The following is a 27375-nucleotide window of genomic DNA, read 5'->3' as shown; positions in this document are numbered from 1 at the left end:
GGAGGCCCAGGGGCTTGTTGGGGGAAGGGGACCTGGGGTACAGGGGGTCTAAGGGGGCTGGGGTTCACTGAGCAAGGTGAGGGACAGAGGGCCTGGGGAACACGGTGGGGGGCTACTGAGGGGCTTGAGAGGGCCAGGGGGACCTAAGGGGACTGGGGAACACAGGAAGGGGACTGAGAGGACCTTGGGGACATGGTGTGTGTGGGTGACACTGAAGGAATCTGATGGGTAGAAGGACTGATCATAAGTAACGATGGCGATGGCTCGCCCTGGCCGGGTGGCTCAGCTGGTTAGAGCTTCGGGTTCGATCCCCAGTTGGGGCACAGACAAGAAGCAACCAACGAATGCATGTTCCACTCTCCCTAAAATAAGTAAATTAGAAAGTGCAGTGGAAAAAATAATGGGCCTTGGGCTACCCCCCATCTTCCTGACCACCCCGCCTCTCCCAGGCGTCAGGGCTGCATCCTCAGACCGGGCAGGGGTCAGGCTGGGGCCGGGGGTCGCCCCGGGCGCAGGGGCAGGAGGGGCGGGAGGCCCGGCCGCTCCCCTGGTGTCCGGTTGCCCGCTGACTGCGGACAAACCTTCCTGTGTGGAAACCCGACCCGCCGCCGCGGGAGGGCGGGGGCCGCGGGGAGGGCACAGCGCTCCCCCCCCCCCCCCCCGCAGGTGCCCCAGGTGGGGCCGCTCTCGCCCCGCCCTGCTCGCCCGGCGGGAGGCCCGAGCCCGCCTCGCGGCCCCGGAAGGGGCGGGGCTCAGCCCTGGGCGCCAGGTGCGGGCGGAGCCGGGGGTGGGCGCAGCCCCCGCTTCCAGTCTCCGGGGCTAAGCACCCCTGGCGGCCCGCAAAACCGAGCGCAGGCGCCCCGCCCCCGCCGGCCCTGCGCGTGGCCCTGCTCCCGGCGCACCCCGGAGAGGGGAAAAGCAGAACCGGGGGGGGGGGGGGCGCCCGGCCCTTACCGGGCCCCAGCTCGCTCCCACACGCCTGCACCGCCCCCGCGCATCCTCCAGGCGGCGGGAACCGGCCGCCCTGCCTGCACCCACCTCCCGCACCACCTCCCGCACCACCTCCCCGCCCCCACCAGGGCCCAGCCGCGTGCAGCCTCCCGGACCCCAGCTTTCTACCCCGGGGAGACTCCGTGCTCCAGCGCTGCTTGGCGCCTCCGGGCCCCGGCGGCCGCGGAGAGCTGAGCGCTGCGGCCTGGGGCGGGGGTCCTCCCTGTGTCCACACCTGCGCGTGGGTCAGCTCCCCGCGCGCTCGCCGCGCGCCCCGCGTGTCCGCTAGGGGGCAGCAAGGGCACTACTCCAACCCCAGGGAGCGGGGGTGGGGGTCCCCGGGGAGGCAGCGCCCGGCGCGCGCGAAGACCACCCACAGCTGGGCCACAGCTCGTTTATTTGCTCAGAGGGCGAGCCCGCCGGCTCCTTAGTCCGCCGCTCCCGGGGTGCCCGGGCCGGGGCCCTACAGCCGCTGGGAGGCCAGGACCTCGGGGTTCTCGTAGCAGTGGGCCTCCTTGGCGTCGGCGGGCGCGGCGCCGCAGGCCCCGCAGGGGCAGCAGCGGCCCACGAGGCGGTCCCAGGGCTCCAGGGAGCGCAGCCAGGCGGGCAGCCAGGCCCAGGAGCGCAGCGCGCGGGGCAGCCAGGCCGGGCGCCGCCGCTGCAGGGCGCTGACCAGGGCGGCCAGCAGCGCCAGCGCCGCCAGCGGGCCCCCGACCGCGCCCAGCGCCGCGGGCCCGGCCAGCGAGAGGCCGAAGGCGGCCAGCGGCAGCAGCAGGAAGCCGAGCAGCAGGTAGGCCAGCGCCACCCAGCGGTAGCGGGCGGTCACGTCGCCGAAGCGCTTGGCCAGCGGGATGGGCAGCCGCAGGATGGGCACCGCGTACCACAGCAGGATGCCAGCCACGTTGAAGAAGAAGTGGATCAGGGCAACCTGGGGGGCGGGCGGGGCGTGACCGGGTCGCCTGGCCGCTGCCCCCCAGACCAGGCCCTCAACCCACGGCCAGCCTGGGCTCCTGCTCTCTGGCCGAGACACCACCTGGGAGGGCAGATTCCGGCCAGGGGAGGGCACGCTCCTCCTGCACAGCCCCTCGCTGGGGGGTACTGCACCTCCCAGGACAGCCGCCGGGCTCGACTCCCTTCTCCCGGGCTGGCTTAGCTTGCCCAGCCTCATGCCCAGTGGCCGGGGGCCTCCATCGCTCACTGGGTGTGGACACCCGGCCCTCGGCTCCGGCCTGGCTCCTGTGGGGAGGAGGTGCAGGCACCCCCCCTGCACCCTCCCCGCCCAGGGGCCTCTGGACTTGAGCTGGGTGCTGGTGGGCACAGCCTGGAGGGCTTCCTGGAGGAACGGGGAGCAGGGCCCCACACAGGGAGGGCCTGAGTGTCCACTCGGTTGGCGAGGGCCCAGACTTCTCTCTCCCTGTGGGCAGCAGCCCAGCAAGACTGTGCTCTCGGGAGCTGCACTTGTTTGGTGCCCCAGCAGAGGCGGTGGAGGAGGGGTGCTCAGCCAGAGCGGTGGAAGGGCCGGGGTATAGGGCACAGAGCTGGGGGCTGGGGAGAGGCCTCCTGGAGGCATGCAGTGCCCAGCACAGGTAGGGCAGGCCTTTGCAGGAACAGTGTGTCATCCAGGTAGGGACCTGTTGGGTTTAGGTGACCGAGGGGGGAGCAGTATTCTAGAGGTGGTGGAATAGAGGGGCTCCAGGCCCCCCAGGGCTAGGAGGCCTGGAAGGAACGCAGCCAGGGGCACAGGGTAGGGAGGTAGGACAGGGAGAAAGGTGCAGAGGGCACCCCAGGACTGCACAAGATCGCAGGGAAGGAGAAACAGGACCCGTGGTCCCCAAGATGCCCACAGGGTCCCTGAGGTCCAAGGAGATGGAGCAGCTGGCCTGAGCAGGCAGTTGGAGGTGGGTCCCAGGAGAGCTTAAGCCATGGCCAGCCCAGGGCAGGCTTCAAACTTCCCGTCTGCAGGGCTGGATGCAAGGGGACTGGGGTGCCCGGGAGCGGGGAAGGGAGGGAGGGCAGTACCTGGAGGGCGCTGGGCAGCATTTCTGAGGGGCTGGCCAGGGCAGCCAGCAGAGCCGTGGTGGTAGTGCCAATGTTGGAGCCCAGTAAGAGGGGGTACGCCCGCTCCAGGCTGATCACCCCGACCCCTGGAGGAGCCAGAGGTCACCACGGGGCCCTGAGCCCACGCCCCCACGCCCCACGGCTGGGTGCCTGCCCACCAGGCTCACCCATGAGCGGCACAATAGCTGCTGTGAAGACACTGCTGCTCTGGAGCACGAAGGTCATGCCAGCGCCCACCAGGATGGCCAGGTAGCCGCTCAGCCAACCGAACGGGAAGGGGAAGTCTGGGGGGAAAACCGGGTCAGCCCCGGCCCAGCCTCTCCACCCTAGCCCGCACCCCAGGCCGTGCCCCGTGCCCCGGCACACCAGCGTTGATGACCGTCCTCACGGCCTGGGCGATGCGGCCACGGAGCATGGAGTTAAGCAGCTTCACGATGAGGACCAGGCAGGTGCAGAGAACAAGCAGGGAGCCGGCCAGCAGGATGAAGCCCACGGCCAGGTCTGTGAGCCCGGTGCCCATGAACAGGTGGTGGCCTGCAGCAGGGCAGGGCGGGTGAGCGGTGGAGCCGTGGTGCTAGCGTGGGGCGGGTGGGGGCTGGGGGCGGGCGCTGGGCCTCACAGGGCAGCTGCTCCGTGGTGGTTGAGCCATTTGCCTCAGGGCAGGGGCCAGGCGTGGTCGTTCCACAGTTGCTGCTGTTTCCTGGGATCTGAGGGGACAAGCAGGGCGGGCTCAGGGCAGGCTCAGAGCCAGGGCGACTGGGTGATTCAGCAGGTTGGAGGGCAGCGGTCGGAGGCACCTCACCGTCACCTCCCTGGTGCCGCACCATCGCTTAATGAGGCTGCTGTTGGTGGCATTGCCGGTGGCACTGTTGGCAATCACCTTGGCATCCAGCTGCAGACAGAGGCGTCACAACCCTATGCTGGACTCTCAGGAACTTGCCCACTACAGGGCTCAGACCCTCCTCCTCTGTCCCCTCTGCCCAGGCCATGCCTGGACCCCCCTCCCCCCAGACTGCTTGGGCACAGGGGCCTCCAAGGGCGGCCGCTGTCCTCACCTGCACAATGAGGTGGGTGAGTGGCTGGGTCAGCACCTTGAGGATGTCGGGCGCCTGTGCCCCGGGCTGTAGGCTGGCCGCTTTCAGGGCCAGGCCACTGAGCTTCTCCAGCGGGCCCACAGCGCTCTCCAGTGGCAGCAGGATCAGCACCGTGAGCCAGTTGAAGATGCTGTGCACCGCCGAGCCGCCAAAGGCCCTGCAGCCACGTGGACACAGTGGTAGGCGGCCTTGCTGCCGCCTCGGCGCAGTCCTGCCCCCCCCCCGCCCTCCCGGCCACTCACCTCCGAAACTCGTCCCGGTTCCCCGACTGTGCCATAGACACCAGGGTGCTGGTGATGGATGTGCCCACGTTGACACCCATGATGATGGGCACAGATGCCGGGACGGTCAGCACTGCGGGGGCGCCACATCAGCCTTCTGTGCCCACCCACCCAGCACCGTCCCAGGACAGGAGGGGCACTCACACTTGGAGGCCACCATGCTGACCACAACGGAGGAGGCCGTGCTGGAGCTCTGCACGAGCACTGTGACCAGCACTCCGATGACTAGTCCGGCCACGGGGTTGGACAGCACCGCGTTGTCCTGGAAGATGTCTCCAGCCACTTTGCCTGTGCCGGGGAGAGGGGTGCACTGAGGCTGAGGAGGCCCGGCTGCCCGCCCCTCCCTGCCTGCCCAGTTGGTCACTCACTGCCCAGCAGCTGGAAGGCAGAGCTGAGGATGTCCAGGGAGCAGATGAAGAGGTAGAGGTTGCCCAGGAGCCCACAGGCCCTGAGGATGCCGATGAGCACCTGCAGGACCCTGCCGGCCACGCTGAGCTCTGAGGACATAGGACAAGGCTTTTCTCAGCCAGCCCCACCCTCCCTGCCCTGCTAGTCCACCTGCTCGTCCCCCCAGGGCAGGGCCTGGGCCCCCTCCTCTTTTCCCTTGCAGAATAGCCAAGTGGACAGCCTGTGGGGCCTCCCGGAAGCCTCACTGCCAGCAGGAGGCAGGAAGAGGGTCAGGCTGGGCAGGGCAGGCAGCTGAGCAGAGGGACAAGGGTCCCCTGGGTGGTCATCGTTCTGGTGGGTTCCCTCTTGGGGCAAACCCCGTCCCTGCTCTCTCTCCCCAGGGATGTTCTCCATGCTCAGACCCTAGGGTGTCAGAGCCCCATTGGGCCGGTTCCGTGGCACTTCTAGACCTACCTTTCCAGGACTGGCCGGTGTCCTTCAGCTGAGGGAGAGCCCAGGGGTCCACGTCCCCCTCTTCCAAGACAGGGGCAGAACTGGAGGTCCCTGCAGGGGTCAGGGTCAAGTAGAGCCAGGGATCTAGCTGGTTCCAGGACACCCCCAGGTGGGGGCAGAAGGGGGTGGGGGAGGACCGTGGCACCCGCGCTTGGGGTGAGGGACAGAAGCAGGAAGTGGGAGGGAAGGGGGCCACCAGCTCATCTGGCCCTGACCACAGTTGTCATGAGCCCCCTCCCCACCTCCCCAGAGCAATGGGTCAAGGGCTGGGCTCCTGATACCTGCATTTCCTAGTCTCTGGTCCACCAGGCCAACCGTGTCCAGAGTAGGGGGGTTGACCTGGCCACCAGTGAGAGAATTCGGCATGGATTTCGGGCAGGGACAGACCCAGGTCCAAGCCCGGATCTGGGGGGGAAGGGCAGGTCAGACACCTCTCCTCCCTCTGCCCTGCCAGGTCCCTGGGTCCCCTAACCTGAGATCTCAGAAGCTGTCCTCCCTTCCCACCCCCTGCTGGCCTTGACGACCTCCCCAGTCCTCAACCCACAAGCAGATGACTACAGTGACCTCAGAAGGCTGTCAGGCAAGCCCTGTCCAGTTTCGGGGTGCCGAGTTGGGGTGGCCCTGGCTGCCGGCTCCCTCGCTGGTCCTGGCTGGAAGCAGGCCTGGTGGGTGGCCTGGGGCAGAGGGTGCTGAGGCACCAGCTGGAAGTGGCTGGGAACCTGGAACCCGGGGACCTCTTCTATCAGGTGTCATCAGGGCCATTGCAGATGACTTAGACTTTGGCATTTGATACCAAACCGTGCCTTCTCCTCTTGATAACAGCCTCACCCCCAGTGCAGGGGGCAGGGCAAGGAGCCAGGGTGCCCCACTCCACCTCAGGACTCCTCTCCTCAGCCCCATCTGCCTCCACTCTCTCCCCATCCCCAGGGCCCGATCCTGGGACACTCTCTGTCACCCCTTCCTCCTGCTTGCCCACAGGCCCGTCTCTTGTCCTGGGAGGGCCGGTGGTAAACCCTGGGCCTGGAGGTAACCCAGCCCTGGCCCCAGTGTCCCTGGGCCCCCTCCTGCTTCTCGAAGCTCCTACCTGTGTGGGTAGTGAGGGGGCACCTGCGGGGAGGAGACACAGGGCGGGAGCAGCCGCAGGTCAAAGATCCGCTGGGCGCACACATGACCTGCCCTGTGCTGAGCCCCATTAATGTTTACCCAGGAGCAAGGCCCTCAGGGGTACCCGTCAGAGCCCTGGGCACCTGCCTCGTCCAGGTCCCACTGCCACCCCAGGGTAGGTGCTCCAGGCCACGGGCATTGTAGGGCTGGAAACTGGCCCTTGGTGCTGGACTTCTACAAGGAGCTGCCTGTGTGACGCTGTGTGACAGCAGCCGCCCGCCCAGGACAGGGCCAAGTGCCCGCCTAGGACAGGGCCAAGTGCCCGCCTCTGGCGGGTCAGCCTGGGGACCCTTAGGAGCTCTGCCCGCAGCTCTGCAGACCTTATCTGGGCCTGTTTGTCCCTGCCCCGCAGATAGTGGGAGGGAAGCCCCTTGTACTAATCTGGCAGGGAGGCCAGACCCCTGAGGTTATCCGGTTTAGGTCTGGGTTCAGGGTAGGGCTGGGCAGAGCTCCCTGCAGGCTCCGCTCCGGTGGTGGCCAGCAAGAATCCAGGGTGTCAGGCCCCCATCTGCACGTGTGGGGAGGGCGGCCCCCCAGGCCGTAGTACTGCCCAAGCTCTCCACCCTGGACCAGGAGACCTGGCCCACCCCTCTCCACACCTGAGCCCTACCGGCCCGATCGCTTGTGGGGTGCCTCTTCTTGGGGTCACTCCCTTTCCTGCTCCTTCGATGCTGGGAGGAAGACCAGACCCTGCTGGGGCCAGCCCCTCCCCCTCAGGCCTGGTCTCCCCAGGGGGCCTGCTGGCTCCAGCACCCTGTCTACTGCCCACCAATCCCTGTGTGCCTGAGGGACTTTGCCCCAGGGAAGAGGAGGTTTCTGAGTGTCCTCTCAGCAAATTCCCTGATCCCTCCCGCTCCTGCCACCCACCACCCACGGCGGCCCGGCTGTCCCTCCCAGGGGCTGCTGAGTGACGGCTCCTTCCCCCGTGGGGGTGGTGAGAATATTGCGGCCTAACTTGCGGGGGTGTCTGTGCCCGTAACCTCCAGCACCTGCTGTGGCCACTGGGAGGCGGAAGGAAGCTGAGGGCCAGAGAAGGGCCCAGTGTGGCCTTGGCCCTCCTGAGCTGTGAGACCTCGGACAGGTCCCCACCCTCTCTGGGCCTAGAGCTGACCCTCTCCGTGGACACTTGTCGCAGCATTGACTTTATGCCCGCAGGGGACCCTCCCAGAGCAGCACCCGACACGTGGCGGAAGCTCAGCGAGCTTTGTTGAGTGAAGGGACTCCACAGGGCTGCCTTGCAGGCCAGGGAAGCAGGAGCGGCCCTCCCTCCACTCCCGGCTCAGACCTCTGGGACGTTCACAGGGGAGGAGAGACCCGCTCCGGCAGGACCAGGAGGGGCCTTGGCTGGGCCCCGGCATCCCCCACAAGAGCCACTCTCTGAGCTGAGTCTGGGTGTGGGCTGGGCACAGGGGACTCCAACAACACTGCCCCCCCCCCAGGTCTGCACACAGGCAAGCTCAGGGTCTGGGCATCCCGGCCAGATTTGGCAGGCAGTCACTGGTCCCCTACAGTCTCACAGCACTGTGGCCACAGCCCTTGACCTTAGGCTGTGGCCTGGGGGTGTCCATAGGGTGCGGCACCCGGGACACTCTGTCCCCAGGCTGTTCTGGGCAACCTGTGCCTCCGTCAGGGGTCCAGCGGCCCGCATGCCGCGAGCGGCCACTGCCCTGCCCAAGGAGCTGCAGCAGCCGGAGCTCAGACCTCGGGGCTGCCTGGGGGGTCCCAGCAGAGGTGGCTGCAGCCCCAGCAGCAGCAGGTGGGCTGGGGGAAGTGAGGCTGGGCGCCCAGGGTGGGGCAGAGCACAGCTGGCTGCTGGGTGACGGCAGTGCTGCTTTTGAGGGGCACGGGGCGCCGGGGCTCCAGGCGGGACGGCTCCCTCTCGGCCTTGATGGCCAGGAAGGCGGCCAGGTCGAGGTCCAGCATGGCGACCCCTCCCCGGGGCGTGGGTGTGCTCTGGCGGCACTGGGGGCAGGGGATCCAGCGTTGCTCGTGGGCCGGCATGTCCAGCCGCCGCACGCATGCCTGGCAGAAGGTGTGGCCGCAGTAGAGGCGTCGGGGCAAGTGCCCGGTGAGGTCGTAGGCTGAGTAGCAGACGATGCAGTCACCTCGCCGGATTCCAGCCGCTGTCCCCTGCTCGGGGGCCTGGAGGCCCTCTGGCTGCAGCATCCTAGGGGAGGGGCGCAGAGAGCTGCAGCCAGCCCCGCCCGCCTCTGCCGCTGTCCTGCATGGCCAGGGCCCTGGCACCGGGAGCCCACCCTAGAGGACAGGAGCCCAGGCCTCTCTTACCTGCATTCGCTCTGCTGGGTGGCTATGCCCAGCCAGAGAGTGGCCGGAGGTGGGGGGACCCAGGGCACCCTGCGGCTCCCTCCCTGGGGCTCACGTTACTGGCCGAGCCCGAGTCAGCAGGGAGGCAGGTGGTGGCTGCAGGCGGGCGGGCTCCCCTTTCAGCCACAAAGCGCTTGCAACTGGATCCACCAGCGCCCCCCCACTCCACCCCGCCCCCACCCCCTTCATGCCCAGACCCAGCTCCACCAACCCCCAACCCAGGCCTGGCTTTGCTGCTCCTCCAGGCTCATCTTCCCGCCTCCTCGACCCCCCGACTTTCATACTCTCTCCGGTCCCCCTCTCTCACACTCCCTCTCCCATGCTAGAAAAGCTTTCTGATCTTAACCTGGGTAATGCCTCTTCTTCATCTCAATTGAAGTATTGCCTCCTCCAGGAAGCCTGCCAGGACCCCCACTGGCTGAGTCCTGAGGACCTGATTCTCCCCAGCTCAATCAGTGTGAGGGTGCATGTTCATCTGCCCCAGCGCCTTCATCCCTGCCTTTATCATGGGGTGGTGGCCGGTCCTGAAAGGCCCAAGGAGGCGCTTAAGCATAGGTGTGGAGGTCCCCATGTATACACATGGACCACCCAGACGCTCTCTGAGGCACAGGACACTCCCATCAGAGCCACCTCCTCCCAGGGTCAGCCCAGTGACTGGGGAATGGGCACAGCAGAAAGGAGTGTGTAGAGAAGGGTCGGGACAGGGCCAGGATCTCAGGACCCTCTCCAGCTGGCTGGGAGGAAGCCAAAGGCCAGAGGGGCCCCTCCTTACTCCCACCCCCTGGCATTCTGCAGCCTCCTAGACTGATCGGGCAGGTTTCTGTGGCTGGCCTGGGTGGGGTCATCCTCTGGTGGGGGCTAGCCCTGGGGCAGGGGCCAGGAGTCTGGCACACTGAGTTCCTGCACAGTCAGGCCAATGACATGTCTGTCCGCACCCAGAGACCAGTCCTGCCATGCGGCCAGTCACCATGGGTCAGGGGAGGGCAGGCACCAGGACCCGTCTGTCCTGCGAGGCCAGCTCGACTTCCTCCCTCAGCTCGCTCTGCCCAGCCCGGAAATATCAGGGTGCCCAGCGCTGGCCTCCACTGACTCCTCGCCTCGGCATCCCGGCCTCACCCCAGCGGTGAGGCAACGCCATGCTTAGCAGCTGAGCTTTCTGCACGTCCCCCCGACAGGTGTGCTGCGCTGCACGCAGATGGGAGACAGGTGCTCCCAGGGGCCTCCCCAGCCCAGCACCTTTGTGGCCCACCTCCGGGAGGCCCAGGCCCTGGGAGCCGGGCGGGGCCGGGCAGCATGGCCTGGCACTACACAGCCGATGTTCAGGAATTGGATGTTTCATGGGAAGGCAGAAGAATGTCCCTGCTGAGGTAGGGTGATGACTCACACTTGTGAGCAAGGCTCAGTCCTGGCCGCCTGGGCTCCCACTCCCAGAAACCTGCCAGCACCAGTCCCACCCACCACCTTCCTTCCAACCGATCCTCCTCCTGGAGGCCTTTCTTGGGGCTCCACTCCCCAGGTTCCCCGCACAGCATCCTGCTGGCAGACACACAGACTGTCGTGTCTCCTAGCTCCAACCAGGCCTGGCCAGGGCAGGGGACACACGCCTGCCCCTCCTGTCCAGCCTCAGGACAGGCCTGAGACCTGCAGTGCAGGTTAGAGAATCATGACGCAGTGGCTTCCCTGCCCCCAGATGTCCCAGAGAGGCCAGCATCCTGTGGTGGCATCCAGCCCGGGTCCCCTCCCGAAAGGAGTCACCTGAAGAAAGCTCACTCTGCTTTATTACCCAGGCTCTGGGCCTTGAGGGAAGTGGTCCTAGGTGTTCCCGGGCTGCCACCATGGCCAGTGCCCAGGGCTCCTTTTTGAGGGGCCTGAGCTGAGCTGCTGGCGTTCATGGCACACAGGTGTTCCTGTCTAGGGTGGGAGGTGGCTGACACCCACGGCAATGGCCCAGTGGCCACCCCAAATGTCCAGCACTGCCGTGGCTGCCTGAGCAGAGTCCTGGGCCTGCTATGCAGGGGCTCCTGGGCAGGCCCACAGCCCAGTCGGGGCCCAGCTAGGAGACAACGCAGCAGCAGCTGTGGCAGCGGCAGAAGCGCGGGCAGTGGCAGCAGGAGCAGCAGGGGCAGCAGCAGCAGTGGTGGGCGATGTCATCACCACGCCCGATGGGTGGCAGGCCAGTGTAGGTCAGTCCTGCTGGGCGCTGCCCACTGCAGTAGGGGTTGCCAGGCTGCTGCCAGGCCTGCTGGCCCTGAACAGGGGCGGCCCCCTTGGCCCCCTTGGCGCCCTTGGGCCCCGGGGCCTCCTCCATGGGTTGCAGGAGGCGGGTGGGCTCCAGGGTGCAGGAACCCACAGGCAGAGGCTGCAGCTCTGAGGCGGAGGGAGCCAACTCCAGCTGCTGCTCCAGGTCAGGCCGCAGGTGAGCCCGGGGAATGCTGATGTGGACATACGGGTTCTTGACGACCATCTCGTGAGGGTCCATGGCCCGCCTGGCAGGGGTGGGCAGAGGAGACCATTAGCTCAGTGGAAGGAAGTGGTTGTGGCCCAGGACAGTGCCCACCCCAGGAAATCAGTTTTGGAGGTGACAGAGTGCCAGGCCTGGGGGGGCCCAAGCATGAGGGCCAGTCTCCCAGCTGCCCCCCAGGTGTCCTGCCCTTCCCTGAGGGGCAGTGCCCTGGACGGGGCTGGGAGTGGGTGGGGGAGTCTGGAGACACAGCTAAGCTGGTCCTACGGGGGATCCCCAGTGCAGGGAAGGCCCAGGACCCACCTGAAGTGGCAGTGGCAGTGGCAGTCTGTCGTCTTCTCTAGACCAGGTCCCAGCGCCTGTGAGCTGAGCGACTGGCAGCTGCCTTTTCCCTTATGGGGAGGGGCGGGGCCCTGGGCGGGACTCAAAAATGGGGTTCCCAAGATCCCCAGAGGCTCCAGCTCCTCCAGCACAGCGGCCACCCACCCTTCCTTCTCAGGTGGGTGGTGGCCATGGCCTGGGCGACTCAGCCCCAACACATTCCAGGCATGTCCTGGGCCCAGGAAGGAGGGCAGGAGGGGAGCCTGGGGTCAGGTGTTCAGACCCCTGCCTGCAGGTGCCGGGGGCTGCAGCACCCCTGACTCCTCAGGGCTCCTGTCTGCAGGTGGCCGGGGGCTGCAGCACCCCTGACCCCTCTGACCCCAGCCTGCAGGTGGCTGGGGGCTGCATCACCCCTGACCCCTCTGACCCCAGCCTGCAGGTGTCGGGGGCTGCAGCCCCCCTGACCCCTCTGACCCCAGCCTGCAGGTGTCGGGGGCTGCAGCCCCCCTGACCCCTCTGACCCCAGCCTGCAGGTGTCGGGGGCTGCAGCACCCCTGACCCCTCTGACCCCAGCCTGCAGGTGTCGGGGGCTGCAGCCCCCCTGACCCCTCTGACCCCAGCCTGCAGGTGTCGGGGGCTGCAGCACCCCTGACCCCTCTGACCCCAGCCTGCAGGTGTCGGGGGCTGCATCACCCCTGACCCCTCTGACCCCAGCCTGCAGGTGTCGGGGGCTGCATCACCCCTGACCCCTCTGACCCCAGCCTGCAGGTGCTGGGGGGCTGCATCACCCCTGACCCCTCTGACCCCAGCCTGCAGGTGTCGGGGGCTGCAGCACCCCTGACTCCGAGCCCCTGCCTTCGGCCACGCTGGCCGGGCGCTGCGGAGCAGGGGAGCGCGGCGCGCCTTGAACCGGTAAGAAGTGGGCTGCACGCTGCTGCTGGAGCTCGGCCCAGGACAGGCGGCACGCGCCTCACGCGCAGTGGCCCTTGCGCCCGCGCGGGGCGGTCTCCTCTGCTTGCGGGGCTCCCGGCGTCTCCCCGCCCTCGGCCCTCGAACCCTCGCCCACCTTCCCCCGCGTGGCGGGCGTGGCGACGGGTGTAAACACGCGCTAGTGCACGCGGGACCCGCGGCGCCCGCGGGCCGCCTGGCGCTGTAGGGCCCGGGACCCGCACCCCCAGTCCTCGGCGCCCGGGGCAACCCCCAGGAAGGGCGGGAGCAGGCCAGACGTGGCCCAGAGGCCGGGGTGACCCGGGCGGCACGCGTGGCGCCGGTCGGACCGGTCGGGACGCGAGTTCTACCCACTCGGCATCCGGTTCGGTGGGGACCTGGCCCGCGGCCTCGAACTTCGAAGGCCGACGGCGGCGCCGTGCGCAGGCGCCGGAAGCCACGCCCACCGCGCCCGCAGGTCCCGCCCCTCGCGCATGCGCGAAACGGCCCGGGCGGCCGGTGGGAACCTTCTTCCCCAGAAGCCTCCGCGCGCGAGGGTTTCCTGCAAGTCCCGGCTCCGGGTCTGCTGGCCTCGGACCGTCCGGAGCCCGGCGCGGGCCTCCCGGGCTCTGACCCGGGGAGCTCGGGAGGCGCGGGCTCCGGCGGGCTCGAGGCGGGGGCTTGCACGGAGCGGGGCGCGGGGCTGGGGGCGGGGCCCGGGGGCTGGCGCCTCCACGCGTGCACGCCCACGGGCGAGCAGGGCAGGTGTGTGGAGCCCGCGGCTGGCGCGGGGCTCCCCTGGTCCACCTCGCTCGCCCCGCCGTCGTGCTGGAGCCCAGCAGGCCCTCGGCGCCCCTCCCCTGGCACCTGCGCCCCGCCCGCACCTGCTCCCGGGCCGCGCGCGGACGCTGACACCCAGGGCGGCAAACAGGGCCCGCGGGCCAGGACTCTCCGCCAGCCTTTTGCCCCGTGGGCTCCCTCTGCAGGCGCCCCGGCTCCCTGGGCTGCGCGTCCTGAAGCACCTGGGCTCCGCGGGCGCGGTCGGGCCCCTGCAGAGGGGGCCTGTGGCCCGGAGGGGGGCTGTCCAGGGTCAGAAGCGGGGCCACAGGGCTGACGCCGACTCTCACCTGCCGACGGGGCCCTCGAGGCCCCCGCAGCCCTGGTTCCCTGCCCTGTAGCTGCCACCATGTCCTGTGTCCTCCCTGTCACCTGGGAGGGCCCCCCACAGGCAGATGAGTAACAGGGGAGCCTGGCCTGTGGAGGAAGCAGAAAGGAATGGGGCTCCTCTGCTGGGTGGGGTCCGGTTTGCCCGCAACTGTGTCACAGCTGGGCACGTGCTGACCTGACGGGATGCCCGAAAGGGCCACCCCACCCCGGGTAGGTGTGTGTCCTCCGTGGGCTGCTCCACAGCTGCCTGACCTTTCAAATACCCCTCACCCCACGCATCTGCCCAACCGTCCTGGGGGACTTCTCCCAACGACTGTCCCCCCTCCGTCCCCTCTGACATCCGCTTGCCCGCCCTGCTCACCCTCTTGTGGTCACTCCGCCCTCCGGGGCTGCCGGCGCCGGGCAGAGCCCGGGTGCACCTGCAGCTGGGAAACCCGGAGGCGCTCCCGGGGCGGGGGGGACGGCAGGGACCCTGACTCGGGGGCAGGGCTGGGCCCTGGGAACAGTTCTGCGGGGCTCCTGGCGCCCCTCCTCTCCCTCCGGCTCTAGGAGGCTTCGGGCTGCAAAAAGGTTTCCCTCCAGACGCGGGGGGCGGGAGAGGCTCGACCGGGACTCGGGGTCAGGCAGCCGGGGGGGGGGGGGGGGGGGGGGGAGGGGCGATGCGGGAGTCCTCACCCGCACGCGGTCCGCGGGCGACCGGCGACGCCGGGAGCGGGCGCCAGGCCCCGTGCGGATCGAGGGGCGGCCGAGAGGCTGGCCCCGCCCCGCGGACCCCGCGCGGGTCCCCAGACGGGGGGTGGCGCTGCGGGCGCGGGCGGGCGCCGCGCGCACTGCGGTCCCCGCGCCTCCGCCGCAGAGCGCGCCACGCTTCGCACGCACCTGCCGCCGCCGCCGCGCCGAGCCCGCGCCCCGCGCCCCGCGCCCCCGGGAGCCGCCGCGGCCGCGCCAGCGCCCCAGGTCGCCGCCGGAGCCGCCGGAGCCCCGGGCCGAGGCGCGGGCGCCGCACCGGGCCTGCCTTTGAGACAACCTCTGCGGCGGCGCGCGGCCGGGGCGCGGGGCCGGGCAGGTGAGCGCGGGCGCGGGGGGCGCGCGGGGTCGCGGCCGCGGCTCCTCCCCGCCCCGGCGGGGGTCGCGCGGCGGGGGCGGGGCTGGGGAGGGGGCCGGGTTCCGCGTCCGGGAGGTCAGGGTCAGAGGTCGGGCGCCCCGTCTTTGTGCCGGGCGAGGGCGGGGGCGCGGGGCGCGGGCGCTGCCCTGACGCCGCCTCTCACCTGCAGCTCGGGCCTGGCCAGGCCCCCTCCCTGCTCCCGCCGCCGCCGACCCGCGGCCCGGGTGCGCCCGCCGTCCCCGGGCACCCTGCCCTGGAGCCATGGGGCCCACCTAGCCCCGGCCCGCGGACTGCTGACCCCGGCCGCAGGGAGAGCGCCCCCCCGGCCCCCGCCCCCGCCCCCGCCGCCAGAGACCCTGGGTGAGCCCCTGGGCCGGGCCCCCAGCCCAGGGCAGCGCCCCACAGCCCTCTGCCCCCGCCTCCCGCCCCCGCCCCCGCCCCGGCCTCCCCCTGGGGCTGGCCCCGAGAAGCCACCGTGGCCGCGGGGAGGGGCCCTGCGCCCGCAGCTCTCACCGGGCGCCCGCAGGAGCCCGCGGGGAGGCCGGGGCCCTCACCAGGCCTGGCGGGACCAGGATGCGGCCCCTGCACCCCCCCCCCGGCCCCCCCCCACGCCCCCTCCCGCCGTAGCTCCCAGTCCCGCTGGAGACAGCCGGATGCCGGCTGACCCCGGGCCCGAGGCGGGCAGCGGCCGGCCGGGCCTCCTCATGTCCTGCCTGAAGGGCCCCCACGTCATCCTCAAGATGGAGGCCATGAAGATCGTCCACCCCGAGAAGTTCCCCGAGCTGCAGGCGGCTGCCCCCTGCTTCCCACCTGCGCCCCGGCCCACCCCAGCCCTGGCACCCAAGCGGGCCTGGCCCTCAGACACGGAGATCATCGTCAACCAGGCGTGCGGAGGGGACATGCCCGCCTTGGACGGGGCGGCCCGCACCCCACCGCTGCCGCGGCGGCCCCGCAAGGGCAGCGCTGAGCTGGGCTTCCCCCGCGTGGCGCCCGTGGACGAGGTCATCGTGAACCAGTACGTGATGCGGCCCGGGCCCGCGGCCTCGGGGCCCCCCGCGGTGCCACCACCCGCTGCAGGGGAGCCCCTGGAGTGCCCCACCTGCGGGCACACCTACAACGCCACCCAGCGGCGGCCCCGCGTGCTGTCCTGCCTGCACTCCGTGTGTGAGCAGTGCCTGCAGATCCTCTACGAGTCCTGCCCCAAGTACAAGTTCATCTCCTGCCCCACCTGCCGCCGCGAGACTGTGCTCTTCACCGACTACGGCCTGGCCGCGCTGGCCGTCAACACCTCCATCTTAAGCCGCCTGCCCCCCGAGGCGCTGACCGCCCCGTCCGGCGGCCAGTGGGGGGGTGAGCCCGAGGGCAGCTGCTACCAGACCTTCCGGCAGTACTGTGGGGCCGCGTGCACCTGCCACGTGCGGAACCCGCTGTCAGCCTGCTCCATCATGTAGCGCCCGCCGCCCGCCGGTCCTCGCGCTGCTGCTTCAGGGACCCGGCCCTGCCCTGTCCCCCTCCGACCCCTCACCCATCACAGCTTCTGGCCCCCACCTGTGTGGCATTGTCGCTGCAACCAACTTTGCCATTAAAACTCTGCCAAAGTTTGCATCTTGTCCCTGGACTGAAGCCTGCTGCTGTGGCCTAAGCACTGGGCCAGGGTGGGCACCAAGGACTGCAGTCCAGACGGGGCTGCCAGAGGGAGGCCCAGTGCCGTTTGGTGTCAGCCTGCTCTGCTTGCTGGCTGAACTGGGCTGGGCGTGCCACTCAGGATGGCGGGCCTGGCTGTGTGCGCACGCGGGTGCAGAGCCAGCTGCCTGCGTGTGCCGCACAGGGATGTGTGGGCAGGTGTGCAGAATGGGCCCAGCTGGGCAAAGAGGACGCTTCGTGGGCTCTGGCCACTGGACACGGGGGCGGCTGTGTAGAGACAGCTCAGACCCTCTGAGGTGGCGTGGGAAGGGCCTTGGGGCCCGTCTGAGCTGGGGTTGGGATGTGGCTGGCCAAGATCGTGGCAGGGTACCAGGACCTGGGACAAGGACACTTGGGGTGTGTGGAACAGAGCCGCCTGGACCGTGACAAAGGGTAAATGTAGTAGCAGTGGTTAGAGTCACGCTACTGTTTATTGAGAACTATTTCCTGGACCGGGCTCAGCGCTGGCACGTCAACAAGCCCATGAGGTGGTGCTGTGACTGTCTGTCCTTCCGATAGAGGCCCCAGACTCAAAGACAGGAGGCTGCAGGCGGTCAGGGGCTTCAGCTCAGCACTCCAGCTCCGAGGCCCAGCTGGGTCTTTGTCCCTGGTAGCTTAGGGGCATGTGCTGGGCCCCCAGCTGCTCCTGACGCCCCCTTGGGTCCCGGCCTGGCTGGTGAGGAGGCCCTTTGTGGGCTGAGTTTGCAGAGCCAAGGCCTCTCCCCTTGGCTGCCCTGACCTTCAGGGAACACACACTGGCCCTTATCTGGGACACAGGCAGGAGGGGGTGGGGGAGGCCACAGCCCCTGCCCAGGGCCCTACCTCCTCCAAGGAATCGAGGCACTTCCAGGCCTCCGTCCATGTCTGTGTCCACTGGAGTGCCGGAGTGCAGTGGGGAAGAGCCAGTGTCAGTGTGGTGGTGCCTGTCCGTCGAGGGGTGCTTGGGGCCCTGCTCACAAGCCTCTTCTAGCGCTGTCCTTGAGCACCACTGGCCACTGTCCAGGCAGCAGGGAGGTATGGAGTCTCTGGCTAGGTCAGGGGCTGAACACAGGCTCCCAGGTGACCCTGGGCCCAGTCTTAGGTCTTGATTGAAGGCCAATGCCTAGTCAACCTTGAATCTGTCAGCCGGGTCATCAGGTCTCAGTGCAAGGTGCTCCTCAGGGCAAGGCCCCATGGCACCAAGCCCCCAGGATGTGGCCAGTCTGAGTCTCCAGGCCCTGCTCAGTGGCCTGAGCGGTCCAGCAGCATGAAGAGCAGCCCCAGCAGCATGAGTGGTGTGAAGATGAGCAGCAGCCCCAGCAGCTCAAGGGCCAGCAGGCCCAGCAGCACCAGGCGGCGGGCACAGGGCCCCCGCTCCCGCAGTGCCCAGAGCCGGGCACCCAGGCAAGGTGGGCAGGGCAGGAAGGGCAGGCAGCCTTGGCTGCCCACAGGCCCTGCCAGGAAACGCGGCTGGTAGCGGTGCTCCAGGGAGGCCCAGGGCCCAGGGCCTCTTTGGGGTGGTGCAGGGGGTGCAGGGCTTGGGGGGCGCGGGGGCCCATCGGCCTGCAGCAGCTCCTCCTGCAGCTGGCAGATCTCCCACTCAAGCATGGGCGTCTTCTGGCGACACAGCGGGCAGCGCACACGGCCCAGGTCGGCGCTGGGGGCCGTGCCCAGCAGCTGGTGCAGGCAGCCTGAACACAGGCCATGGCCACAGTTCAGCAGGACCAGGCGGCGCTCCCCAGTCCCGTAGGGCTCTGTGCAGATGGGGCACTCCTCCTCCTCCTCCCCTGCGAGCTCGGCCCAGGGGTGCGCTGTAGCTGTGGCCCCCAGCAGGGGCTCGCTGTCTGGAGCCCTGGCACCCCCAGGGTTCTCAAGGGCCTGGCTGTCCAACCTTTCATCTGCCTGTACTTGGTACAGTGGGTCCAAGTGCTCAGGGCCCAGGGAGGCTGAAGGTGGACTGGGGAGCCCCGAGCTGAGGTCAGCAGGGCCATGAGTAGGTGGCCCGGGGCAGGAGTCAGGAAGGGTGGAAAGGGTCCCCAGGGTGGCAGTGGGGTGGTGGGGGCTGTGAAGGTCACTGTGGCCCTCTGGGGCTGGGGCAGGGGCTGGCACTGACCTTGCAGCAGCCACCGCCTCCTCCAGGCTCCTTGCCCCTGTGGAAAGTAAACTTCGCTGGGGCCCCAGCGCCCCTGTCAGCTCCAGCCACTCCTGGGCCCACACGTGCCGCCCCACTGGGTCCACCCGAGCCCAGCCACAGCCACGGCCAACCCGTGTCAGCAACCGACCTAGATGGATGGGCTCCGGGCCACGGCAGTGTGGGTCGGCTGGCCGGCCTGCCCAACTGCTCCGACAGGAATTCCCTTCTCGGAAGGCCCATCCCAGGGCCGTGACAGCGCCCGCCCCTCCCACCTCCCTCCCGCTCCGTGCTCCTGGACCACGCCCCCTTCCCCTGGGCCTTAGGCTGCTGCTCCCAGGGCTGAAGGAATGGGCACTCTCTACACCCTTCCTTTCCGGGTCCTCTAGGTTGCCCCTGCCCTGTCAGAGCCAGGGGGATGCCTATACAAAGTGGGCAAACAGCTGGCACCCCCCACGTGAGAGACACCAAAATGTTACAGCCAAGGTGGCTGAGCAAGGGCCCACGTCCCCACCATGGGCAGGCTGTGCCCATCCCCAGGCGCTGTGGCCCCACCCCACCTGAGGCACCAGAACAGCACGAGGAAGACGTCGGGAAGCAGCCACCTAAGCCCGTGATTTATTGCTGAGGCTTCTGGAACCAGGTGAGGGTGGCATGTGCTGGCCGGGGCCTCGCTGCCTTTGACCCTGAGTCCCATGGAGCCCTGGGGGCCCTTGGTGGCTGGTGTGGCACATGGCAAAGAATGACTGGGAGCCCACTGTCACCAGGACAGAGGAGGGGGACCCTGGCCTTCCCAGGGACCCTGAACCCCGATTCCTATGCTGTCTGGAAGTTGGTGTTTGGGGAGGCTCCCTGATGTCCCTCAGGCTATGGTGCCTTCTTGGTCCACTGTGGGCAGGACCTAAGTTGGGGCCAGTGGGGAAAGGCCAGCTGGAGCCAGGGACCAGGGCTGAGTGTGGACCCTGGGGGGATGGCGTGTGGCTCTACGTAGGAGCCGGCCATTTTCCCGCCTGGGGTCGGACAGGGCAGCGGTCCGAGTGGTGGCGGTGGCAGGCAGCTCCTCAGGCCCACGTCTCCATTTGGAAGCGCAGGGCGCGCTGCAGCTGGGCCAGGTAGGCAGCAGCCTCAGGGCCAGAGAGCCCGCCCTCCTCCTGGAAGATGGACGTCAGGGCTTCCGACACGTCTGCTGGCATGTACTTGGCATTGCTGGGGGGACAGGGCAGACAGGGCTCAGTGCGGTCTGGACCCCAGTGGGCTGGTGTCTGCCCCCCGCCCCTCAAGCTCAGGCTCACCCTGCCAGGTAGAAGCAGGCGCCTCGGCGGTCCAGCAGCTCCCACACCAGTGGCCCGAGCTCCCGGAGCCGGTGCTGCACATATACCTTTTTCTCCTACAGGACAGGACAAGGCAGGGCAGGTGAGTCTGCACCCGCTGTCCCTCCCCAACCCCCCCCCCCGCATACACCCACCTGCTCCCGGGAGAAGGCTGTGACCAGGGTCAGGCAGCCCCTCTTCTCCAGCTCCGTCCACTCAGCCTCCCAGTAGAAGTCCTGGTCCCGCCGGCGGCAGCCAAAGAACAAAAAGTTCCCTGGGGAGGCACAGGGGCCTTGAACCTGGACTTGCCCGCAGGCTCAGCCCGCCTGCCCAGCCCCCACCCTGCCCCCCACCCTATGCACTCACCCCTCTGACCCTGGGACACTCGCTCCTGGACGGCTGCTCGGAAGGGGGCCACACCAGTGCCGGGCCCCACCATTATCACAGGCGTGTCTGGTGTCTGTGGGAAGGTCAGGCCCCCAGGCCTCACCCACAGGGGCACTTGGACAGGGCCTATTGCAAAAGTGAAGCGGTGTGAAGAGCCTTGGAGGACCAGGGCCCCAGCTCAGGCCCACCTCACCCTCCAGGGAGCAGGGTTCACCTTGCCCAGGGTCCAGAGACGCCAGCCAGGAGGAGCAGAGGCCCTGGCGGGGCTCCTTGAGGCGGGTCTGATATTGCACCACAGCCATGAGAATCTGCAGCTTTGCAGGGTGAGCCTGGGGACAGGATGGGGGGTGGGGGACAGGATGGGGGGTGGGTGCCTGCCCGCCATGAGAACCTGCAGCCTTGTGGGGTGAGCCTGGAGGATGGGAATGTGGGTGCCTGCCCGCAAGGCTACCCGGTGTGCACCCCACTCCCAGGGACCCTCACCAGCAGAGAGGAGGCGATGGAGAAAGCACGCGGCCGGATTGGGGGGATGAGCTCCAACAGGTAGTCCGGGGGGATGGCTGCCGCAGTGTGTGGGAAGTCACACAGCACCTGCACAGACACGGCCTCAGGAGGGCGGCAGCCAGCAAGGCCACACGTGGCTCTGCCAGGGCTGCCCGGGGCCTGCCAGGTCCCCACCTCCTGCCGGTCCGCACCTCCAGGGTGGTCCTGCGGGGCCGGCTGCAGTACTCGTGTAGTGCCTCCTGGCCTTCCGCAGAGCTGAACTCCAGCAGCTTCTCCCGCTCCAGCTCGTGGGGGGACAGGCAGGCCAGGAGCTCGAAGAAGGAGCGTCGGGGAACGCTGGCGATGTCCAGGTACTGGGACACGAGGTGCCGCACAGAGCAGGGCTGGGGCAGCCGCTCGGGGCAGGGGACATCTGAGGCCGGGAGCAGAAGACGGTGGGGAGCCAGGGACTCAAGGGAGGGTGGGAGTAAGGGTGGCAGCCCGGCCCGCAACTCACTTGGTTCTCGAGGATGCAGTGTGAAGGACTGGTCGGGGTCCAGGCCCAGCACCTGGCAGAAATGCTGGACGTGTCTGGCCGCGTTCTCAGGCCGGATCAGCACCACATCACCGGCCGCAAAGCTGGGTGGGAAAGCCATGCTGGGGACTCGGGGCAGGGGGACGGAAGCCAATGTCCAGGGAGGGCTGGGGCCCTTGGACAAGGTGTTCCCCTGCAGCCCGGCCTGTGCTCCGCCTGCTGAGTACCCGCCTCTGGCTTGGGGAGAGGACCTCTGCACTCGGGCCGTGGCCCCATTGCCATGACGGCACCCTCCACGGTCCCCGGGACGGACTCCTCCTCACCTGATGCCAGAGTCTGTGATGTCGAACTCAATAAGACGGACGTCCTGGAAGTGCGAGGGGCCGGTGACCCTCTGGTTGGTGACCATACGTGCCAGGAAGGGCTGCAGCTCCGAAGGGGAACTCGGAGGCTCTGTCCTGGCCACGTGCTGTTCCACAGAGCACTTCCTGGGGGCCTCCTGAAGGAACCGCAGGGCAAACTTGGAAGGCAAACTGTGGAGAGGACATGCACACGTCAGACCAGCGGCAGTGAGGCCTGGAGGCTAGGCCGCTCCTCTGCACCCGTAGGCCCACACTCACGGGACTCCAGGGGGGATCACACCAAGGTCGAGGGGCACGGGGTACAGTCCCAGAACCTTCTCCCACAGGTCTCGCAGCCAGGGGTCGATGGCGGCATCGGGCCTGGAGAGGGGTCACAGGCGCTGGTATGCAGGGAACCTGCCCATGGCTGGGCCCGTGGGAGGCGCCCCCTTCCACACTCACCCCAGCTCATGCTGGTCGTCACCCAGGCACACAGGCAGGAGGGCGGTGCCCCCAAGCTGCAGCAGCCTGCGGTGTAGCTTCTTGGCCACAAAATTGAACCTGTGCAGAGAGTGAGGCTGCTGGGGCCACTGGGCGGGAGATGAGGGGAGCGGCCCAGCTGGCCACACAGGGCAGAGGGCAGAGCTGTGTGAGACCCTGGATCCCGGGCCCCTGGAGCGCAGGGGGCACCCCACATCTCCCCGCGGTCGTTGCCCACTCCCTGAAGGAGCCCTCTGGGGGGACGCTGTCAGCACCAGGGACTCCCACTGCCCACGGGTGTGTGTGCTGCTATTACACACAGAACAAATCCACAGGTGAGGGCCACGCGGTCACCACTTTCTTCCCTTTTCTCCAGGGTGGGCGTGCGCCTCCTCCCACTGTGTCTGGCTTTGGAGGCATGGGGACCCCAGGACCCCCTCAGCCCGGGCTGAGAGTCAGGTTCCGAGGTCCGGTGACTCGATGCCACGCAGCCGGTACATACCTGGGAGATGATCCACAGCAGCCTTGCCCTTTGCTTAGGACACAGACACGTCATGAAGACGTTGAGGGAAAAATCGAGATGGTTACATTGCCCGGCCAGGCAAGTGGGGGCCTTGGGGTGGCTCCTTGGGCCTGGAGCTCTTGTGTACCCACTGCCCATTCCCACTGCGCTGTTTCACGAAATGTGTTTTGATAAAAGTGAGGCAAGAGCCAGGTGGGTCTCTGCTGTCCTGAGCCACCTGTGAACACCTGACGCTGGCTGGTATCTGACATTAGCTCCCACCCTGGAAGTCTCCTTAGTGCCCCCAAGCTGGGCCCCATTCTGCGCCTGTCCACCCTACAAGCCCCATGAAGGAGCCCACTGGGGAGTGTCCATGGGACAAGGGCGCATGGCCAGGGCCGAGGCCCAAAGTCGGGTGGGAGTCCTGGAGGCTGAGTCACCTCTCCCCACCAGGACACCCTGCACGCAGCCCCGAGGACAGCCCTGCTGGCCAGCAGCCTGGCTGCCCCTACTCACTTGGCGTAAGAGGAGTCCCCGAGGCCCAGGACGGCAAAGTCCATCTGGCAGAGTGAGGTGGACGGCAGGTTCTTCCTGAATATAAACCTCCAGAAGCTCTGCCACCAGAAGAAACTGAGTTAGGGGCCCTGCTCTGGCACCCCAAGGTGGGTCCTGGGCCTTGCCAGGGCCCTGCTCTCCTGCCCTAAGCTGTCATTAAGGCTGCTTTTTACTCTATCACAATGGCAAGAGATTGAGGAGAGGCAGAACACTGACACAGCTGCCCCAGAGCCACTACCATAGAGTGTGAGGCTCCACTCCTGCCGCGGGCAGAGGGCTCTGCAAGAAGTCTGGGCTTCTCCGCAGGGTACAGCTGGTGAGGATGGAGGCACTGCCAGCCGCCCCAACTCTCCCCAGGTGGAAGGCAGCGCCTGCTCCTACTTGGGTCCCCTGCAAGACTTCTATTCACACCAAAAGTCCCATGTCCCTGGGTCCCTCGTGGCGGATTTGGGCCTCTGCAGCCTCAGCTCACCCCACTCAGCAGAACCTTCCCCCCTGGGCCCTGGGCCACTAGCAGGTGGCTGTGTGCTGGCCGAGGACTCACGGGTCTGCACAGGTACCTTTAAGGCACAGCTTCCTGGCACCTTCAGCCTGTGCTGACCTGGGCCCAGCCACATGGACCTCTGCGTGTGGTCCAGGCCTCACCTCCCGCCCCCTCCCTTCTGTTTCATGCCTCCCTCAACTGACACCAGTGGGGTGGTAGCCCCTGGCCCTGTTGAGGTACAGCTCTGCCTGCTGGCCCTAGCCCAACCTGTGGCCTTCTCAAGGCCTTTCCTGTATAGGCCGCCACTGGGGACCACTCCTGCTCTGCCTCCTGAAGCCCACAGAGAACATACCCCAGGGCACTTCCAGTGAAAGACCCAGGGAAGGTGAGGTTCTCGTGACCACAGGTCTGAGCACACCTTTGTTCTCTGCACACTGACTGGTGACTGGCGGGTACTGAGGTTGGTCGCCTTCCCTAAGAACCCAAGGCTTTGCTCCGAGTCAGTCTGGGGGGCAGTCACTGCTCAGGAGCTCGTGCTCCTCTTAGCCCAGCTCTGCCCCACACCGCTGAAGCCCATGAGAGCGTGCGCTGGGTGGGAGGCCTTTGTGTGCCCGGCGGGCCCTTCCTGGGCACGTGGAGGGCCCCCTCACGCTGGAGACCTGTCCTTCAGTTCTGGGACAGCTTGTTACTTTCGGTGATAACTTTCTCCCTACTTGTTCTCATTTTGAGGCTACTGAACGATCTTAGAATTTTAATGTCTTCTTTCCTATTCCCATCTTATTTTTTGTTACACCTTCAGAAGAACTTCTCAACTTTATCTTTTCAGATCGTCCTGGTATTATTTCAAAGAGCGTGTCAGTCTCCCACGCAGTCCGTGGGGGCCGAGTTTCCCTTTGCAGGTAGCACCTGGCCTGAGCACTCTATGCTTCTCCTGGTCCATCTTTCATGGGGGTCCTGCCCACAGTGTATGCTGGCTCTTGGTGTTCTGCTTGTACTTAAGAACCTGGCAGGAAAGTATGAGTTTGGGCCAGTCTCCCAGTGGGTTTCACAGCTTGGAGATGGGGCAGGGACCTGGCTGCCCAGCGTTCCACTGCAGTCACTTGGTTTCTCAGAGTGCTTGTCCCGTCTGCTGCCTGGGAGTGCACACCTTACCACAGTGCTCTCAGGGGGCTGTGGCAAGGAGGCTGGTGTCTTCTTGTTTAGGACACAGCTGCTCACTGAGCCTGGTTTTCAGTAGGAACCATGCCCCCGTTTCCGTGCACTGAGGCCTCCAGTCCCTGCTGTGGTTGGGGAGGGCCTCCATGGGGGGTGCAAAGCCCTGCACTCTGCCCTCTTCACCAGCCCTCATCCCAGCATGCTCGCAACCCCCTTTGTGCTCTTCGCTTCCGATGACGATGATATTGAACCTGCACCTCTGCCCTGACTTCCCAGCCCAGCTGATGAGGTTTTTTAACTCCTCCTGCCCGAGCCCTGCATCTCCCACACCCGCCCTTCACCTCCTACCTTTGATCCCCTCCAACTTGCCTTCTTTCCTGTCTGAGGAGACCCTGTGCTGGGGTCCAACCCCCACATCATCCCTACTCCGATCCTGCTCTTCAGTCTTCAGCCGTTGCCCCCCACCAGCACCTGAGTCTCTCCCATCTTGTAAATACCTTCTTTTTAACTCCCTTAGCCCATTCACAGAAGCCTTTCTGAGTTCCTGTAGATGTTCCTGAAAGATCCTCTCCATTCCCTCCTTCCTCCCCTCCCTCGTTAATCGCCTATGACCCTGTTATCCAGTTTCTCTCCCCAAGGTCGCCAGTTCCACTGCTGATAAACCCCGAGGATGCATCAGGCCTTATCTGACTTCACTTCCCTGCAGCTGAGTGCTGGAGACCTTCCTCTGGAAACAGTCACCTCCCTACCCTTGACCACAGAGATGGCGCATTCCCTCTTCTTGCTGCTGGGGCCACTTTCCTGCCCCCTCACAGCCTGTCCTGGGGGAGGGAGCAGCTTCCTTTCTCAGGCTTCCTATTTTGGCCTCTCCAACATCTACCTCTATTCAGGATCCTCCCGGGAGCTCCAGACCTACCTCACATCTCCACCTGCACAACTCCCAGGCACCAGGCCCTCGCCAGTCTATTTCTGTGCATGCAGCTACCACCTATCCTGGTAGCTGAGCGTGAATCCCTGTCTTTCTCATCTCTGAAATCCGTTTGATTCTGTGTCCTGCTGAGTCTACCGTAATATCTCTGAAATGTGTTCACTTTTAGTCTCTTACCTGTGCTGTGCACTCACTGACGCTGTTCTCGCTTTCCTACAGCCTGTCCCCCCACAGACAAGTGGTGGTTTTGCTACAATGTGAATGTGACTGTCACCCTGTGAGTCCCACAGCCCTTCATTTCCAGCCCATCTGTGGCAGCCTGGCTTCTTGGACTGGGCCTCGCTTCCTGACTCTTCTCCCCTCCTCCCCCAACACGCTCCTTGGCTCGGCCATCCTGAACTGCTTCTCACTCTTCCCAGAGGCTGGGCTGTCTTTCTCCTTTGCACAGGCTGCTCCCTCTCTCCTGGGGCCTGTCTAGCCCTCATGTATCCTTCAGGTCTTAGCTTACAATCTTTTCTTCCAGAAAGCTCTCTGTGAGCCCCTAAGACTGGGACAGACAGCCCTTATTACAGCTCCACAACATGGGGGCGCTCTCCCCAGCAGCATGGACTTCCTGGCATTGCAACTGCTTGTTAAACCTGTCGTTTCTGCTGTGTGGTTAGTTCCGCGAGGGTAGAAATGTGGTCACTGGCTTCATGACTCAATTCCTAACCCTGGATCATGCTTGAAATATAATGTGTGCCCAAAAGATGGTCAGAGAATTGAAGAGTGTTCCCTGAAGGTCAAACTGCTTTGAAGTAGACGTAAGACCCAGACCAGACTCATACACAGCCTTGGAAAAATAAGAAAGGTTAAGACGGTGACCTGTGATGAGTTTATTAGGGAGCCCCAGCTCCACCCAAGAGTATACTCTCAAATCCACGGCCAGGCTGCAGCACTGTCAAAGCGCCAGTATTTCCTTTGCGTTTCAGACCCTCCGGGCAGTGAATACAGGAGGAGGGTCCCGGGCAGGGGTCTGAGCTCCTGAGCACACGCAGCCACCTCAGGGCGGCCTTACCTTCATGTTGTCGGGGGGGTCTCCTTGGCCTGTAGTTGCACAAACAAATATCACCAGGGGCTCATGAATCAGATTCACCTCAACAGAAAGACACACGTGTAAGACCTCAGGCGGCAACGAGCAGGCACCCGGCCCGCAGCCCGGCCCCCGTCCTGCGCTCGGGGTGACAGGGCACAGGGCCCTCCCCTCTCTCAGGCTCCCCCGCGCCCCCCTCCACCAGCTGCTGTCCCCGAGCTCTCCCGCCCCCTGATTCCTCCATGGTGGGAAGGTCCACGCTCAGGCATAGCGCGGCGCCCCGGGCGCGCTCCGTCTCCCCGCCAGGCCCAGGGAGCCCTCACCACCGGGTAGGAGTCCAGGGCCTGCACCCGGCAGTCGAGACGCCGGCGCCGGGCCTCGCGGCCCAGCCGCTCGGACGCATCCTGGGCCGTGCCGGTCTGGCTGCCGAACAGCACCAGGAGCCGCGCGCTCGGCATGGGCGTGAGCGCGCCCGGGGCCCCGCGCCCGGGAGCCGGACCTGCGAGCGGCCCCTGCGAGTCCGGGCCGCCGGAACCCGCCCCGACTTCCGACTTCCG

General features: G+C 67.0%; 6 protein-coding genes across 9 annotated transcripts; 1 reads left to right on the top strand and 5 right to left on the bottom strand.

Annotated features, from left to right (window-relative positions):
• Positions 1 to 1374: 1374 nt before the first annotated feature.
• Positions 1375 to 6458, bottom strand: SLC34A3 (solute carrier family 34 member 3). Of its 2 annotated transcripts, none has more exons than XM_081152408.1 (13): positions 6408 to 6458; positions 5605 to 5728; positions 5285 to 5374; positions 4792 to 4920; positions 4568 to 4711; positions 4385 to 4496; positions 4104 to 4299; positions 3851 to 3940; positions 3668 to 3755; positions 3415 to 3582; positions 3216 to 3332; positions 3010 to 3134; positions 1375 to 1918 (listed from the first exon to the last, which is right to left on the bottom strand). In XM_081152408.1, exons 2-13 carry the CDS (start codon positions 5687 to 5689, stop codon positions 1454 to 1456), a joined length of 1809 nt encoding a protein of 602 aa, XP_081008534.1. In that variant the 5' UTR covers positions 5690 to 5728; positions 6408 to 6458; the 3' UTR covers positions 1375 to 1453. The 2 variants fall into 2 exon arrangements, with proteins under 2 accessions (XP_081008534.1, XP_081008535.1); XM_081152409.1 differs by having other exon boundaries at positions 5888 to 6413.
• A 272-nt stretch (positions 6459 to 6730) lies between these two features.
• On the bottom strand, positions 6731 to 8658 carry RNF224 (ring finger protein 224). The gene has a single exon (XM_081152407.1). The coding sequence runs from the start codon at positions 8651 to 8653 to the stop codon at positions 8183 to 8185; it is 471 nt and encodes a 156-aa protein (XP_081008533.1). The 5' UTR covers positions 8654 to 8658; the 3' UTR covers positions 6731 to 8182.
• Positions 8659 to 10512: 1854 nt separating this feature from the next.
• On the bottom strand, positions 10513 to 12962 carry CYSRT1 (cysteine rich tail 1). The gene is made up of 2 exons (XM_081151550.1): positions 11577 to 12962; positions 10513 to 11298 (listed from the first exon to the last, which is right to left on the bottom strand). The coding sequence occupies exon 2, from the start codon at positions 11289 to 11291 to the stop codon at positions 10866 to 10868; it is 426 nt and encodes a 141-aa protein (XP_081007676.1). The 5' UTR covers positions 11292 to 11298; positions 11577 to 12962; the 3' UTR covers positions 10513 to 10865.
• A 2287-nt stretch (positions 12963 to 15249) lies between these two features.
• Positions 15250 to 16397, top strand: RNF208 (ring finger protein 208). Its single transcript, XM_081151178.1, has one exon. The coding sequence runs from the start codon at positions 15447 to 15449 to the stop codon at positions 16242 to 16244; it is 798 nt and encodes a 265-aa protein (XP_081007304.1). The 5' UTR covers positions 15250 to 15446; the 3' UTR covers positions 16245 to 16397.
• A 498-nt stretch (positions 16398 to 16895) lies between these two features.
• On the bottom strand, positions 16896 to 19588 carry LOC308564032 (ring finger protein-like; the record flags this gene model as incomplete). Its single annotated transcript, XM_081151743.1, has 3 exons — positions 16896 to 18412; positions 18569 to 18987; positions 19574 to 19588. 3 exons carry the CDS (start codon positions 19586 to 19588, stop codon positions 17698 to 17700), a joined length of 1149 nt encoding a protein of 382 aa, XP_081007869.1. The 3' UTR covers positions 16896 to 17697.
• On the bottom strand, positions 19177 to 27360 carry NDOR1 (NADPH dependent diflavin oxidoreductase 1). Of its 3 annotated transcripts, none has more exons than XM_081151822.1 (14): positions 27142 to 27360; positions 26804 to 26832; positions 23141 to 23238; positions 22105 to 22203; positions 21922 to 22023; positions 21625 to 21834; positions 21284 to 21405; positions 20979 to 21199; positions 20767 to 20874; positions 20498 to 20612; positions 20263 to 20409; positions 20052 to 20170; positions 19879 to 19973; positions 19177 to 19792 (listed from the first exon to the last, which is right to left on the bottom strand). In XM_081151822.1, the coding sequence occupies exons 2-14, from the start codon at positions 26807 to 26809 to the stop codon at positions 19648 to 19650; spliced, it is 1587 nt and encodes a 528-aa protein (XP_081007948.1). In that variant the 5' UTR covers positions 26810 to 26832; positions 27142 to 27360; the 3' UTR covers positions 19177 to 19647. The 3 variants fall into 3 exon arrangements, with proteins under 3 accessions (XP_081007948.1, XP_081007946.1, XP_081007947.1); XM_081151820.1 differs by having other exon boundaries at positions 20052 to 20188; positions 26804 to 26881; positions 27142 to 27358; XM_081151821.1 differs by having other exon boundaries at positions 26804 to 26881; positions 27142 to 27358.
• Positions 27361 to 27375: the final 15 nt, after the last annotated feature.

Source organism: Miniopterus schreibersii, assembly GCF_964146895.1.
Source record: "Miniopterus schreibersii genome assembly, chromosome: 11".
NCBI lineage: Eukaryota > Metazoa > Chordata > Mammalia > Chiroptera > Miniopteridae > Miniopterus > Miniopterus schreibersii.
Note: the sequence above shows the minus strand (reverse complement) of the source record. Positions and strands in the feature narration are given on the sequence as shown.

Bases quoted from the DNA above. Each gene is read 5' to 3' on its own strand.
- NDOR1 (XM_081151820.1), bottom strand. From the start codon at position 27,276: ATGCCGAGCGCGCGGCTCCTGGTGCTGTTCGGCAGCCAGACCGGCACG. The intron at 22,204-23,140 runs GTGAGTAGGGGC...CTCTCTGCACAG, and splicing joins GGGGACTCCTCTTACGCCAA to GTTCAATTTTGTGGCCAAGA. The intron at 20,410-20,497 runs GTGAACCCTGCT...CTTTTGCAATAG, and splicing joins GTCTCTGGACCCTGGGCAAG to GCCCTGTCCAAGTGCCCCTG.
- SLC34A3 (XM_081152408.1), bottom strand. From the start codon at position 5,689: ATGCCGAATTCTCTCACTGGTGGCCAGGTCAACCCCCCTACTCTGGAC. The intron at 3,135-3,215 runs GTGAGCCTGGTG...TGGCTCCTCCAG, and splicing joins AGCTATTGTGCCGCTCATGG to GGGTCGGGGTGATCAGCCTG. The intron at 1,919-3,009 runs GTACTGCCCTCC...CCCGCCCCCCAG, and splicing joins TGCTGCCCAGCGCCCTCCAG to GTTGCCCTGATCCACTTCTT.
- CYSRT1 (XM_081151550.1), bottom strand. From the start codon at position 11,291: ATGGACCCTCACGAGATGGTCGTCAAGAACCCGTATGTCCACATCAGC.
- RNF208 (XM_081151178.1), top strand. From the start codon at position 15,447: ATGCCGGCTGACCCCGGGCCCGAGGCGGGCAGCGGCCGGCCGGGCCTC.
- RNF224 (XM_081152407.1), bottom strand. From the start codon at position 8,653: ATGCTGCAGCCAGAGGGCCTCCAGGCCCCCGAGCAGGGGACAGCGGCT.